Source organism: Stegodyphus dumicola, chromosome 10 (assembly GCF_044657685.1).
Source record: "Stegodyphus dumicola isolate Sdum_Otavi_A_Nest chromosome 10, ASM4465768v1".
Classification (NCBI taxonomy): domain Eukaryota; kingdom Metazoa; phylum Arthropoda; class Arachnida; order Araneae; family Eresidae; genus Stegodyphus; species Stegodyphus dumicola.
This window is the reverse complement of record NC_140777.1, coordinates 147,224,008-147,238,420: the sequence shown is the minus strand read 5'-3', so window position 1 is coordinate 147,238,420 and position 14,413 is coordinate 147,224,008. Positions and strand designations below refer to the sequence as shown.

At 30.1% G+C, this 14,413-nt stretch overlaps 1 protein-coding gene across 1 annotated transcript in view; it reads right to left on the bottom strand.

The window, feature by feature from the left end:
* Positions 1-14,413, bottom strand: part of LOC118197714 (uncharacterized) — a 232,343-nt gene that overhangs the window by 28,014 nt on the left and 189,916 nt on the right. Inside the window, exons 37-39 of the mRNA XM_085825691.1 lie at positions 9,028-9,193; positions 6,946-7,224; positions 3,024-3,150 (exon numbers count right to left, since the gene is read on the bottom strand). Of these exons, the coding sequence (XP_085681817.1) occupies positions 3,024-3,150; positions 6,946-7,224; positions 9,028-9,193 (572 nt within the window). The remainder of the gene's footprint in view (positions 1-3,023; positions 3,151-6,945; positions 7,225-9,027; positions 9,194-14,413) is intronic.

Below are 14,413 nucleotides of genomic sequence, written 5' to 3'. Positions count from 1 at the left end.
ATCATCAAAATACAAAATGTATGAAAAAGAAGAAGGAAGTTCCTTTCAGACAGTGGCTTTTTTCCAAAGACTTTTTTTACAGTCTATTTTATGGCTAAATAGAGTTACTCAAAGGATACGTCCTTCAGGTATACCTTCTTCCTGATAGAACATGTCTGCCAAGGTGGTACTCATTCTCTCTTGGAAAGTTTTAGCCTTAAAATAATTCAAGGGATAGCCATACTCACAAAAAGTGAGTCCGAGGCCTTCCAACTTATATAAAAACAATCTCATTATTCTTCCAATAACTTGCATATAAAAAAAAAGAAACAGTGAAAAAAATTATATATTTTCAAACAAAAAATTATTGATATGATTAAAAACAAAATAAATCAGCAAAATTTATGGGTTGAACTTTTCATCAGAAAAATATATTAATAACAAATGATCTTTGAACTAAATAAAAGAATGACCTCTCCTATTAGAAGTGTTTTTGCTAACATTCTCTAAACTTGTTTTTAAAGTTTAAATCTATTAAGATATTATTATTATTATATATCAAGATAATGTATACTAGGAAAGAGATACAGTCTCAAGCTACACTAAAAGCCCATAACATGAGTAACATCTCTCCCCAGAAGCCTCTCAAAGAGACCAAAACCACAGAGGATGACCATTGCTTTTACAAGTCCCTGCTGTTCTTGAATGGACCACCACATGAACAGTGGTTCTAGCCCTTTTGAAGGCAGCTAATCTCCCCCAAAATGTACACTCCCAAAATATGGAAAATACAAGTTGCGAGCTCAGGAGGCTCTTGATTAGCTGCATTAGCAAGACAGCTCACTCATTCATGTGTTGCCCTTTCCTCATATCAAGGGAGTACCCTCGGAAAGGACATCGAGATAATGGAAAATTTTTATTAACAAGTACAGCTTTATTGCATGCATCAAGTATTAAAATTCGTAGAAGTTTCACAGAATTATTTTTTTTAAATATTATTATAGAAGAAAAAATTAATATATACTACTATTTTTCTTTTCATTGAACAAATTAAAAAACTTTCAAGCCTGCTATTTTCCTTCTCAGTGCTATCTATAACTAAGTGAAATTTTTACACAACAGTTTTATAAATCATTTACATACAGTTGCTAAAACATTTATGATTAAGTGCTCATTCTTCTTTCATCTAGATAAAAAAAATTGTCCTTAAAACTAAACAGAGATACATAAATCTAGTTTTCAATTTGAATTTTTCAAACACTTCTAGAAAAGTTCATAGTTCCCAGATGTTTTTCACTAATAAATTTTTTTGCTGCCTTTTTAAGGGATTTCTCACAAACAATTAAAATACAAAAAGTGCATACTGTTATTTGCATAGATAAAAAAATTGTAGTTATTTAATTAAACAAAAAAAATTAAAAGAAATATGAATTTATACTTCTATAATCCCTAGTTATTTTATGTGATTTCTTGAATGTCGAATTGTTGAAGTATTCTTCTGAATTTCTATGTTCAAAAGAATTGTACTGTGTCCTCAAATGCAACATACACAAAAGTTTGTTAAAAAAAACTGATTTAGTATCTCTCAAATACTGGAAAAAAAAAAAAAAAAAAAGATTAGAGAATTTTTTTTTTTTTTTGGTTGTTGTTGTTGTTGTTTGTTTGTTATTGTTTTGTTTTTGTTACTGCTGTTTATAAGTAGTAATCAAAAAGCAACAAGTATACCAACAATACAGTTAAAATCTTTACATGACAGATATATATATATATATATATATATATATATGAATCTATATTTGTACAGATCGAGTATGATGAGTGATCAAAATAATCATGAAAATAGGAATAAAAAACAATGGATTTAGATGGAATTCTTATAGAATGTTTAATAACTCTTTATAAGAATAATTGACATACTTCAAATTTATAACTTAATTTTTTTAATAATGAAAATTTGAATCATGTTAGCCCAAATTATAAAAATGCACAAAACTGAGGTAAAGCTTGGAGCATATGTTGACACACTATATTCAAAAGGATTTGTATGAGACATTTTGAAACACTGTTCAGCATTATTTCACAGTTATCACACAATGGAACATATTTGCATAATTTATTACTATTGATGTTTTTCTGACATTATTAATTATTATTCTACTGACAATTACAGCATGTTAACAAAATTTTGACTGTTAATATATAGGCTATTTTTTTTCATAGCTTTTAGCCTTTCAGATGAAAACGGAAAAGATCTCTTTTTTTTTTTTTTTTTTTTTTTTTTTTTTCCCCCTTTTCTCTTTTAAATTTCAAAAGATAAATTTAAGAGAATATTTTTGAAGAAAATGTCACACTAAGGATTTGCAGTATTTGTGCTTTTATACTGCATGTATATCATATGAAATATAAATTAAAAATATTAACATAAAATTACTTCATATTTTGAGAACGTATTCTAAACTAACATTAAGCATTTAACATCATTCAAGTAATAATTTTGCTTTCAAATAGATCATCTTATGTATTGCAAGAAAACAAACCAGTATTTTTTAACAAATATTTCTTATAACTTTTTTTTAAAAAATCAGTATATAAATTCTGTATTTAACTAATATAGCTCCTTGTGTAAAAAGTGGTTTCAACCCCAAATGCCACATTTACTTGCATATTCTCCCTACTTTTTTTTAGCAATTTCTCTGCTTGAAAACTCAGTGGCAAAAAATACGTAGTGTATACTGTTTTCAATAAGATGGCTTAAATTATAAGCATAGCACATTAAAAAGCACCCCTAAAGAGACACTAACATTATTATGTATTTCAAAGAACTTATCAGTTTCAATAATATTCTTTTTACTTACACAAAATATTTTCCTCTTTGTACATACATTTAACACTGCCACAATAAATTAGAAGTCTCTAAATCATATGCTGAAAAACAAACTAGGATGAAAAGTACATGAGCGGAAGAAATATGCATGTAAGTATGGTGTATTGTGAGTTATCAGAAAAGAATTACATTACCTGAAAATTTACAATATATCACTTACTTTGTTTTTTCAGTGCTTCTTCAATACTAGATGGTCGTAACTTTCGAGGTCGAGATTTTCGGAAAAAAAATATCATGACAAAAGTGGGAGGGAAAATTATAAAATTGGTTATAAGTCCTACAGCAATCTGGAATTACAACAAAAGTTTTATATCGATAAATAAATAAATAAATAAATAAAAATTAAACATAAAAACAAAATTATGAAATATAATGGCTTTTTAACCCACATAAAGCTGCAGTAAAACAAAACAGTTAATAGTATAGATTTAAGTTTGCTTAAGTAAGCATAAAGATCAGCAATTCATAAAAAGGAAGTAAACAAAAGAATAATAAAAGTAATATTACGTAACCATGAAAATAAAAAAACATATATAATATGCACATATATGTGTGTATCAGTATATAATTACAATAAATAAAAAAACTCATATGCATACCCAAAAAAGTACTCAACTGCATTTTACAAAAACAAAATTTTGATTATACATTATGCAGTGCATAAAATGAAACTAAATACATTCAGACAAAGAATTTAAGACAAGATTGTATAGTACCAAAATACTGACATTAAAAAAATAATGAATAAAATAAATTCCCTTTATAAATTCCAAAAATTTTAGCACTGAGAGCAAAAGAATTTATGGATGCATCTTTTCTACACAAATTCCGAAAGAAAAATCATTAAACAATACAATTGTGGCATGGGAATTTACCAACAGTTTTTTTTTAAATAATTTTTATATTTTAACCTTTCATTTTTGATACCCTGAGTTAAAGTAAAATCACATAAAAGCCAGTTATAAGTGCATAATTCTATGAGGTTAGGTTAATTGATTAAACCTAAGCAGCTTGTTGACTACCTGCCTATAAGGAGGGATGCCTTTGTAGAAGACTTTTTAAGGGAAACTGACTCGCATCCACATTAAACATGGAGCAAAAATATGAAAACCAATCATGCAGCCAGCCCGTTCTCTGAGATTCTATACCAGATTGAACCTCTTGTGCTTAGTAGTTCTAACAGCTGGTGGATCAGTAAATTCCATGAGCAAGTTACAAGTTGCTTACCTCTCCAAAATTATGAAAAGGTAAAATTTATGAAAAGGTAAAATTTTCACATAAAAGCTTTAACTTAGCTGAAATTGCTCAAAAATGTGTGGACTTTGCATTAAATTTACAATTTTTCAAGATTACAAACCCATTAATTTTTTTTTTTCTTTGAGTATGTTATTCTAGTCAGTTATTCACTTTCATATGATATGCATTGCATTCAAATGTGATTTTTGGAATTCCTTAGTAAGTTGGAAGATGAATTGTTTCTAAGGTTAAGAATCGCATAAAATTCTTTTAATGCAGCTCAACATGTAAAAGCCTATATTTAAGAATAGGACCCTGTAAAAAGTAAAACAGACAAAAATAAATGACAGTTTTGAGAAGGTGTTACTAAATAGGCAGAAGACAATATTGTATCATGATATGATCATCTGCTTAGATTCTTTTATGCTTATTACAAATACATCAAAATACTGTTTAACTCAAATATAGTTTAGTTCCAAATAAAATTTGAAGATGTGATTGAGTTAAATATCCACCCCAGAAATACTGAAGTAAAATTGTAGGTGGAGGCAGAGATCTTTGCATAGTCTCAAGTATATTTCAAAAACTTAAAATATGATGATAGTGAATTTTGCTTTAAAATGATTTAAACTCTAACAAAGCACTCAAAAAATTTTACAGTCAGTTGTAATAAACCATTCAAAGGACACTTTTATATGAACTCATTTACACACATGTTAAGCTCATCTCTACTAAACTAGACATGCCCAATCAACTCTAGCAAAATATTTAAGAAGTTATCAAATTTAACTAAAAAATAAGAAGAAAAAAAAGGTAAAAATCAAAAAAGGTATCATCTAACTGCACAAAACTGGCATTCAGAAGTGCAGTATGTACAATAATTAACAGTTATACAACATAAATTGATTACAAAATGCTTTGCGCAGACATAAAGCAAAGTTTTCAGGAAACATATTTGTCTATATTGAAAATGTGTGTGTGTGTATTTAATTATGGCAAAGCACACGAGGGCTATCTGCCTAAGGGGAGGGATGCCTTTCGTGGAGGACTTTCTAAGGGAAACTGGCTCGTATACACGTTACACATGGGGAAAACCACGAAAATGCCCATGCAGCCAGCCCGTTCGCGGGATTCGAACCTCGGACCGAACTACCAGTGTTCAGCGACTTTACCGCTCGGCCGCTGGTGGGCATCTATATTGAAAAACATTATTATTTATCAAAATTTGTCATGCATACAATGCTGAATAAAATATTAATCCTCATGTCTCATTCATTACTTTAGTACTCAGGTTTGGAATGCACATCCCAAGACAGAGCCTACACCCAGTCACTCAGATACCCAAAAATCTAAGCCATACAAATTAAAGACATAATGCTGTGCTGTAAATTTTTTAAGGACCATAATGTATTGCAGAAGGTTTTAACAGTTAGCAGAAAAACTCTGTTTATCACTATTGTCATTAAAATTGTAATCATCTCTGGCATAACAATTTGCACTCACCATAAAGTATTATAATACAGTAACATGGATCAAACAAGCAGCAGATAATCAGAAGATGGAAGATAATTTGTATAACTCATGATTTTGCAAGATCTATATTTATAACACATGTGGCTAATAATACCTTCAGTTCATCAGGTCTAGACATTCAGGTATTACAGTAACTTTTGAGGCTTTATTTTCAATACGCTTATATAATTTTATGCCTAAGCATGGAAATGATGAGCAAGGCACACAGATGAACACCTAAGACAATATCGCAAATTTTAAAAGTTCACAGTATATATCATGTATAACAGAACTTCATCTTAATTATGTCAGTGTCAAAGCAATGCATTGTCTAGTTGATTTAAACTTGATATATTATAACTGTTTACTATTGTACATTACTGAATTTCTGGATGTTGATTCACAGTGATTAGAATAAAGCTGTACAACTTTGTAGCATGTAACTGAAAACTTTTTTTTTTATCCTATTTCACTGCAAAGCTCAAACTGATAATTTTTCTTTTTCTAACAGGAAGAGTTAAAATTATTTTATTTGATAATTTTAACTACGTTTAACAATGTAATTTTAATATGGTCTGTTTACTACAAATATGCTTAGTGTACAGAATGAGACTTTTTATTGCAGAATAAAAGTTTATATGCAGACTTTCCTTTGCACATGCTTATAATGAAATATTTTGTACATTAAGTTCTCCATTTTTTTTATTATGCTTCACTCTTAGTTTTAAATTTATGACTATATTAATTTATATTCTCTTTAAAGAAAAAGGGGCGGAAATCACTATGTTTAATATTATACCTTTCATAAATTGTGGGCAGAAATCACTATGCTTAATATTATACCTTTCATAAATTCTATCTGTTAGCGAAAAAGAAGATTTATTAATTATAAACTACTAAATTATTAAAAAACTAATTAATCAAGGGTTATTTATGGATAATATTACAGATTTTATAAATCTTATCCTTGAATAAAAAGAGTTAAGGTAAAATAACATTCCGAACAAATATTAATTTAAAAGTCAAACAACAAAAATCAGTGCAAATTTTCACAGGATTAGTGTCCATGGTTTTACCAAATCATCGAAACTAGTCCCGTGAAAATTTGCAAATATAACACTGATTTTTATTGTTTGACTTCTAAATTAAAAACAGTTGTTTTAGATATTTTACAAAGCAGAAACAGTTTTCAGATACACAATAACCAAATGAGGAAACAACATTACAAGAAGTCATAAATTAAAATATTTACTCCATGCAATATGATACTTTGAAATTTTTAAAGGTTTTACTGAATGCAAGAAAAATCTTAAGAAAAGAATTCTAATGATCACCTGTTCAGGACTCAAAGAAAGAGGCCCAAATTTAAATCCACCAGATGAAGGCTTAGCAGTTGTTCTTTGGTAATACATGGCATTTGATAACATGGACAGACAAAGCACAGCCATACAACAGCAAACTCTTTGAACCCTGGTGAATCGGCTACGAGGTGGACGCATAAAGATGGAGAACCATAAGTGATTATCAGCAAGCTTACGGCGAGAATTTGTAGAAAATAAATGTGAAAACTCAGTAATTTGTTCTTTACCAGCAACAGGAATTAAACGATCAATCTATAAAACAAAAAATTGCCTGCTAAATATGAAGTAAATATGAAATTTATGAATTTTAATAACTGAAATTTTTTTAATTTTTCGCAGTAAATCATGATAGTCATTAATGTTGCACACAAATACATATATATTAAAAACAAAGCATAAACAAAATTAATTCAACTCATATTCACATTGGAATAATCAAAATATTTAGAAAATGCAAAATTATTGAAAATATATTAAATAAAATCTGTTCCAAAATCTCAAGATAAATTAGTGTTTTAGAAAATAAACAAATATTAGAGAAGTATTACCACAATAAAAATTTTATAAAAAATTCAGAAGCATAATAAAGGCAAATGGAATTTACACCTCCCAGTACATCATCATTAGAGGACTGATATAATGAGAGAAGTAAAAGAAAATGCCTGTGTCTAAACTGACAGTTGCACAAATATATAAATTAACAAAACAACATAATTCAAGTAAAATGTAATCAAATCAGTTTGTGCATTCACCAGTTCAACCCCTAAAGGGGGAGAACATGTTTTGAACAAATCCAAACAAATTAAACAGGATATAAAAAAGAAATGAACTAAAATTTTTTAAATAAACACAAAGAAATATTTCAATTTATTTAACTTTTAAGGAAAGTGTTGTATAGAAAAAACTAAATTCCCTAAACTCAGTGGTGCAACAGCTCTAGTGGGCCACATACTGCTGTGCCCCGAAATCTGCTTTCCTGACCTTCGGCCTCGGAGTGCATCAGCATATGCCCTAGGCAAGTGGTCAGCTTGTAGCAGGATCACTGGTGTTTAATCCCCAAGTGAACTTGGTACTCATTCTATTAACCCATTCAAGGGATGAAAGGCTGAGTCAACCTTGCCCAGCCTGGGGATTGAACCATGGACCTATGGTGAAGCTGCGCTATGCACTAGCCACTTCACCACCAAGCTGTCGTTATATAGAACATGTAAAGCAAAATAATTATAAAAAAACCCAAAAAATATCCCCAACCAACATCTGTTTCAATCAAACAATTTTATCACAAATGAAGTAATTTACAGAACAGGTATAAAAATTTTGAATTGAGAACAAATACATGTGTATGTGTGTATGCTAACAACTAAAAAGGTATAAATTTTAGAGGGCAACACAAATGTAGATCTCATTAAACTTACTTACTAATTTAAAACTAATTTAAAAGAAATAGGCAAATTTAGTAATTAAATTTATGCATATAAGCAATACAAATGGTTTTACATATGATTTAAAGCCAAATAAATATAAAAAAATTATGAATATTGCTTAATAGCCAGCTTTCATCTTTTTTTAATCTGCATAATATTTAATAACTCAAATAGAACTTTGTTTGATCTTCTTCCTTTAAACATACTATAACCTTTTTATTTAAAAAATGAATAAAAAGAACATTAGTGAGCAGTATGTAGTATGAAACAGCTATTTGATAATTTTAATAGTGTGATAAAATCAAACTGAATTTGGATAAATTTCTAAAGAATTCTCAAGAAATATACAGCAAATGAAAAAGAAATGAAAAAAAATCAAGATACTGAAAACACAACATTAAACTATTTTTCACATCAAATTAATAAGCTATGCAGATAAAGAATTTTTTCAAGGGATGTTTTAATGCATTGGACAAAACAGTAAAATACTCTAGAATCATAAAATCAACGAGTAGAGGGAAAATGGCAGGTAAAACATCAGTGTTGATAAATGAAATGTATTTTAACATATTCAATAAAGAAAATAAATATAGAAAGGTACAGTAATGAAAAGAGTTGAAATTTCCCTTACCATGCCATCATCATGTTCAACTGCAAACCACTTATTTATAAGAAATTCATATTTTAAGCCTGTTTGGACATCTCTAAAAACTATGTATTGACAGTACCAAGATGACCATCTCCCAGATCCAGAATTATCATGCCAGATTCTCAAGTAATTTAGTTGACCAAGAGACCTAGTGTAAGGCAAAAATGTATCTCTTTTAAGCTAGAAATTATGGCATGCAATATTTCACAGACATGGCTTATAGTATGAATATCATTTTCTTTTGCTTTCTTTAAAATAACTTTATTTTATATAATTGAAAAGACTTTATTTTTATATCATTAAAATAATACTATAGTTTATAAAAAAAATTTCTATTTCAAGAAATCTCTGAAAGATCAGAACAACAATGTGCCCTCTTGATGCATTCTCAGGTGGGGTTCAAACAAGTTACAATTTACATCTTTCAGCCACTGAACATAATTGTAAAGAAATCACTGATATTCTGTTATCTTCACTGGATCCTTAGCCATTGTAGTTTCCCTGGAACTAAAAATGAAGATAAACTTGTAAAGAAAGCATATCTCTTGAGCTCCTACCTTCATTGCTCATGAAACAAAATATTTGTAGAAAGCAAGCAATTATGTATAAGGATACAGCTAATGGGAAATCCTGAGAAGGTCTCTTGAGCATCTGCATTCAAGGAGATCACCTTTTAGCTACTGTAGCCTCTTCTTTCCATCTACTGAATAGTGATGCCTACTCAGAGCTCATTTATATCACAAAAGTCTCTCTAGATCTTGAGATTATACTTTATGTTGTAAAAATATTGTTACATCTGATCAGTATCTTCATGTAGACTCAGCTTTAACTGGGCATATATACTTCTTATTACAAGATGCTCTCCATTCCAGGACATATTTAATGTTTATATAGGACTGAAAGGCACCTTATGTTAGAAGGTATTTTCTCCCTCCTTTCTGCATGCCTTTGTGGTATAACGGTAGTATACTCAGCGCACATTCGAGAGGTCCAAATTCGAGTCCCAGCAAGGGCATTGCTCATTTTTCACGTCTCCTGGCTATGGTGGACAAAGCTATGGTGGACATTTTGTGTGTACACACATATTCAATTAAAAAAAAAAAAAAAACACCTAAACATGCATGACATAGGCACCATCATCTGCAGCCTCAGTGTAACAACTTTCTTGCAGAAGCCACAGTCACCCATAAAATTAATTATATAGAAAGCCTTTTGCATGATCCCCAAACCTGGTTTGGTTTATGTGATTATGGCAAAGCCTCGAGGGCTACCTGCCTAAGTGGAGGGATGTCTTCTTGGAGGAGTTTCTAAGAGAAACTGGCTCATATACACATTACACATGAGGAAAACAATGAAAATGCCTATGCAGTCAGTCCGTTCATGGATTTGAATCTCGGACTGAACTACCAGTGTTTAGCGACTTTACCACTTGGCAGCTGGTGGGACCCAAAACCTGGAAATTGAAGCACCACACATGGTGGCTACAGCCTACGAGTTTTGCCTTCTCCGAGAAAGAGTCTGAAAAAGGTCATTCTCAAGAGAACGTCTTCCAATCTGGTTTCTCTCCCCAAACAGTAGTATGAATTCTGTATTAAACATTCTACCACTAAGAATAGCAATTGCAGTACCAGACCAAAAATGGATAACCAGAATTCAGAATTTTTTAAATGGTGTGTTGGAATACCGGCATAAAGAATGTTTACAGAAAAATACAAAAATGCAGTTGCTTCTTTGCATATTCCTTTAGTTTTGTAGAAAAAAGGCATTAAACTATAAAAATATAAATAGTTTTGTTATGTACAAATATAAAACAAAGAAACAAATGTTATAATCAAATATTATTAATAAGAGCAGGAAAATAATAATTAATAACAATAAAAATAAATAATATAATGCAAAAATAAATCATTACAGTATTACAATACAATAAATGAACTAAACATATAATATTATCATTAAGAAGAGTTAATATCACATAAAAATCTCAATGCGCAGTCTATCATATAGTATATATTAATAGGAAAAAAAACTAATTTATGAAATGCATTTTTTTTAATGTGAGTGTAAAAAACATAATGTATCTGTTGAATTAAGCCTGGAATGCATTTTTGTGCAAACATTACTTGCACTTGAAAATGCTTTCTCTGCATCCACATTGGTTGGTGGTACTGTTAATGACGAGTAATGCACTCCTCCTAAATATTTGCCTCCTAACAAGCTATTGTCCGAAAGTTTTGGATAAATCTATTTTTTGAATTACTTTTGTACAACTGTTTGTGGCAATTATTTTATTTAGGCAACTGTATTTTTTTTTTTGAGAGACAATTCTTTTTTGATGATAACATCATCATCTTCAATAAATTGCTCTGGACAGGTTTGTGTTTACTTTTCATAAATGCTTTTGTAGAAATTTATGACAAAGTTAATTAAATCTGACCTCGTTGGCTCTTTTCTTCCTTTTCATTTGTTTTTTTAAAGCTGTTATAATTATGCAAATACCTTAAAATAGTTTCTAGTTCACTATGCCTTTCCTCTATGTGAATTTTCAATGGTGTGCCCTGATTTTTAAGAGATTGCAACATAAAATTTATTGTTGCATTAGCTATTAATAAGCTGGAATTCTTCAAACATAATGCCTTGCCAGCCAGCTTTATTGGAAACAGAAGTGATACAGTTTTAGATATTAAATCAAATTCACTATTGGCAAAATTAATTTGTCATTTAATGCTTTCTGAAACAGATATTTTAATTTCAAAAGTCATTAAGAGCAAATTGTTCCGTGTTTTAGAATCTAAAATTAGCATAAGTTATTTTTTCATTTCATTAAGTACAGATTTTTGTAAAATGGCATTTTTTGGAGAAGAACATTTAAATATTTTTAAAACTTTTTTAATTTTCTTAATTATATGAAGCAATCCTTGGTAAGTTAACATTTCATCCTCATTACTATTATCTTCTTCACATCCAGATAAGGCTCAACAACTATATTATTATTTTCCTCGTTGTCACTCTCTTCTATCTTTTTTCCTGATTTGCATCTATAAACTTCACAACTTTTTTCATCAGCGTTGTTTCATCAGTAGTTATACGGACAATACCTTATTCTTTCAGAGATAATCCATGTTTCTCCAATTTGCAGTCAATTATTTCTACACATTTTGCAGCTGGAATATTTTCTAAAACATATGCGAGTCCCATATTCCAAATTTTCTTTTTTGAATGAATATTTATGCTCAAGTAGAATTTATTTCATACACTTGTCCATTCATCAAATATGAGGCTGAATTTTGTACTGTTTAATTTTAATTCAGTTAATTCTTTTTTCAGGGAAATGCGAACACTGTTACTATAGTTTATAGCAGTTATTCTGATAGTATTAACAGATTCTGGTATATTTCGGGAACCTCTAGCAATTAATGACTTTCTCAATTTAATAGAAATACAAAACACTCTGTATGACAATCTAATGCTTAACAGTATTTCTGTTAAAAAGTATGATGTCTTTGATCTAGTAATATTTTTTGGTGAACTAGAATTTGTCTCAGATTCTTTTCTTTTCAATAAATTAATGTTATGTTGTGTTTTTAAATGTGTACATACTTTTCCTGTCTGTTTATACTTTTCCAAAAGTTTGAATAATCCTTAAACAGGTCTTGCATCTTGCCAGCATACTTCTCCACCATATAAATAATAAAACCAAGTTGAAGTATTATCAGCAGATTTTTTATGTTCTTTGAAGCCATTACTATTCATTATGGATAAATAAAACTCAAAACGTTTATGTTAAAAATATAAATATTTTGAACAATAAAGTATAATACAAAATGTGTACTTAATTTTGAAATAGTAGTTAACCAATTTAAAAAATATCTAAATATTTAAAATTTTAAAACACAAGCACAATTTCACTATGATTGGAGTTGAACTAAGCAGTTCTTACTCAAGAGCTCCTCGGCAGCAATGCCCTATTCCTACTGAATGTAGGAGTCACTTTTCAAATGTTAACACAGCATTATTCAGGAGAAACAATAAGCTTGAATCAGCCATGTATGCAGATGATATTGCAATCCTGGCCCAAAATGCATTTCTGAGTTCAGTCACACAACCACTACAAGAATATATGCATACATTGGAGTCCTGGGTCATTAAATAGAAAATAAAAATTAATGTAGAAAAGTATGAAGCAGTTATCTTCACTCATGGATCCTCCATATTATATATACTGTTAACAAGTTTTGGTCAGCTAAAATTTCACTTCTACCTTAATTTCCTGAAACTCCATTCTATCTCTTGATAATAAGCTAATTCTATATAAGGTCATGCTGTGACCCATCCTTACCTATGCCTTTCCTATCTGGGATTCTTTTTAAGTGACACTCAATTTAAAAAATCGCAGACTCTTCAGAATGTTAGATTAAGACAAATTCCTAAAAGCAAGTGGCTTATTAAAAACACTGCTATTCATGACAAACTAAATGTTGAACTCATCGGTGCATTCAGAGCCAGAATAGCTAAAAAATTCTCTAATAAGTCTATTACACATTGGTATCTACACTAACTACATACTTAATTTGTTTTTGTTGTTGTTGCTCTTTCAGCTAATTTATTCAAAAAATGTAGGATTCCTTTAAAAGCTCTGCCCCACTATCAATGCCTCCTCTTTCCAGCCTCTCAAGAACTCCTTTAACTCCGCATGACTGATAGCCATGCCTGCCTGACTACTTTTTACTCCTTCAACAAATTTTGTTCTCTAGCCTAGGTCTTGACATCTTACAAGTTGTTAGACATCCACCATGCTCCCTCATGTTTTTCTCTCTCCTAATCGCTACATCATTCCTTAATTGCTTATCGTATTTCATGTACTCTTCATATGAAATGCTATATTTGATCTACCAAAGTTCACATTAGAGGTATATCTTCATCTGGATGACTTCATGGCTTGAGAAGTGACTTTTGCCTTTTCCCTCCCTTCCACAACATCATGTTAGCCATACTTCTACATTATATTCTCTTGCTGATGCAGTTCTATACAGGATGGGGCAACCACCCAGGTGCCTAACAATGTGACACAGTTTACCTAAGTCAATAAGTTTGAAGATCATCAGTTAGCAATGGCTATTATTCAGAATATAGAAGCCAAAGTGCTCCAAAGCTCAGTCCTTAGGCCAATCTTGTACCCTTTTTATGCATCTCATTTTCCAAAACCTGATCCAAGAAATAAAAGTCTTTTGCTTGTTACACAGATGAAACCACAACTGCAGTTAAGTCTCTAAACACCAGTCATACAATCAAGAAACATAAAAAATATTCCGGAAGTTTAAAAGAAAGGCGTGTGAACTGGAAAGCATGCATCAGTCCTGACAAGTAT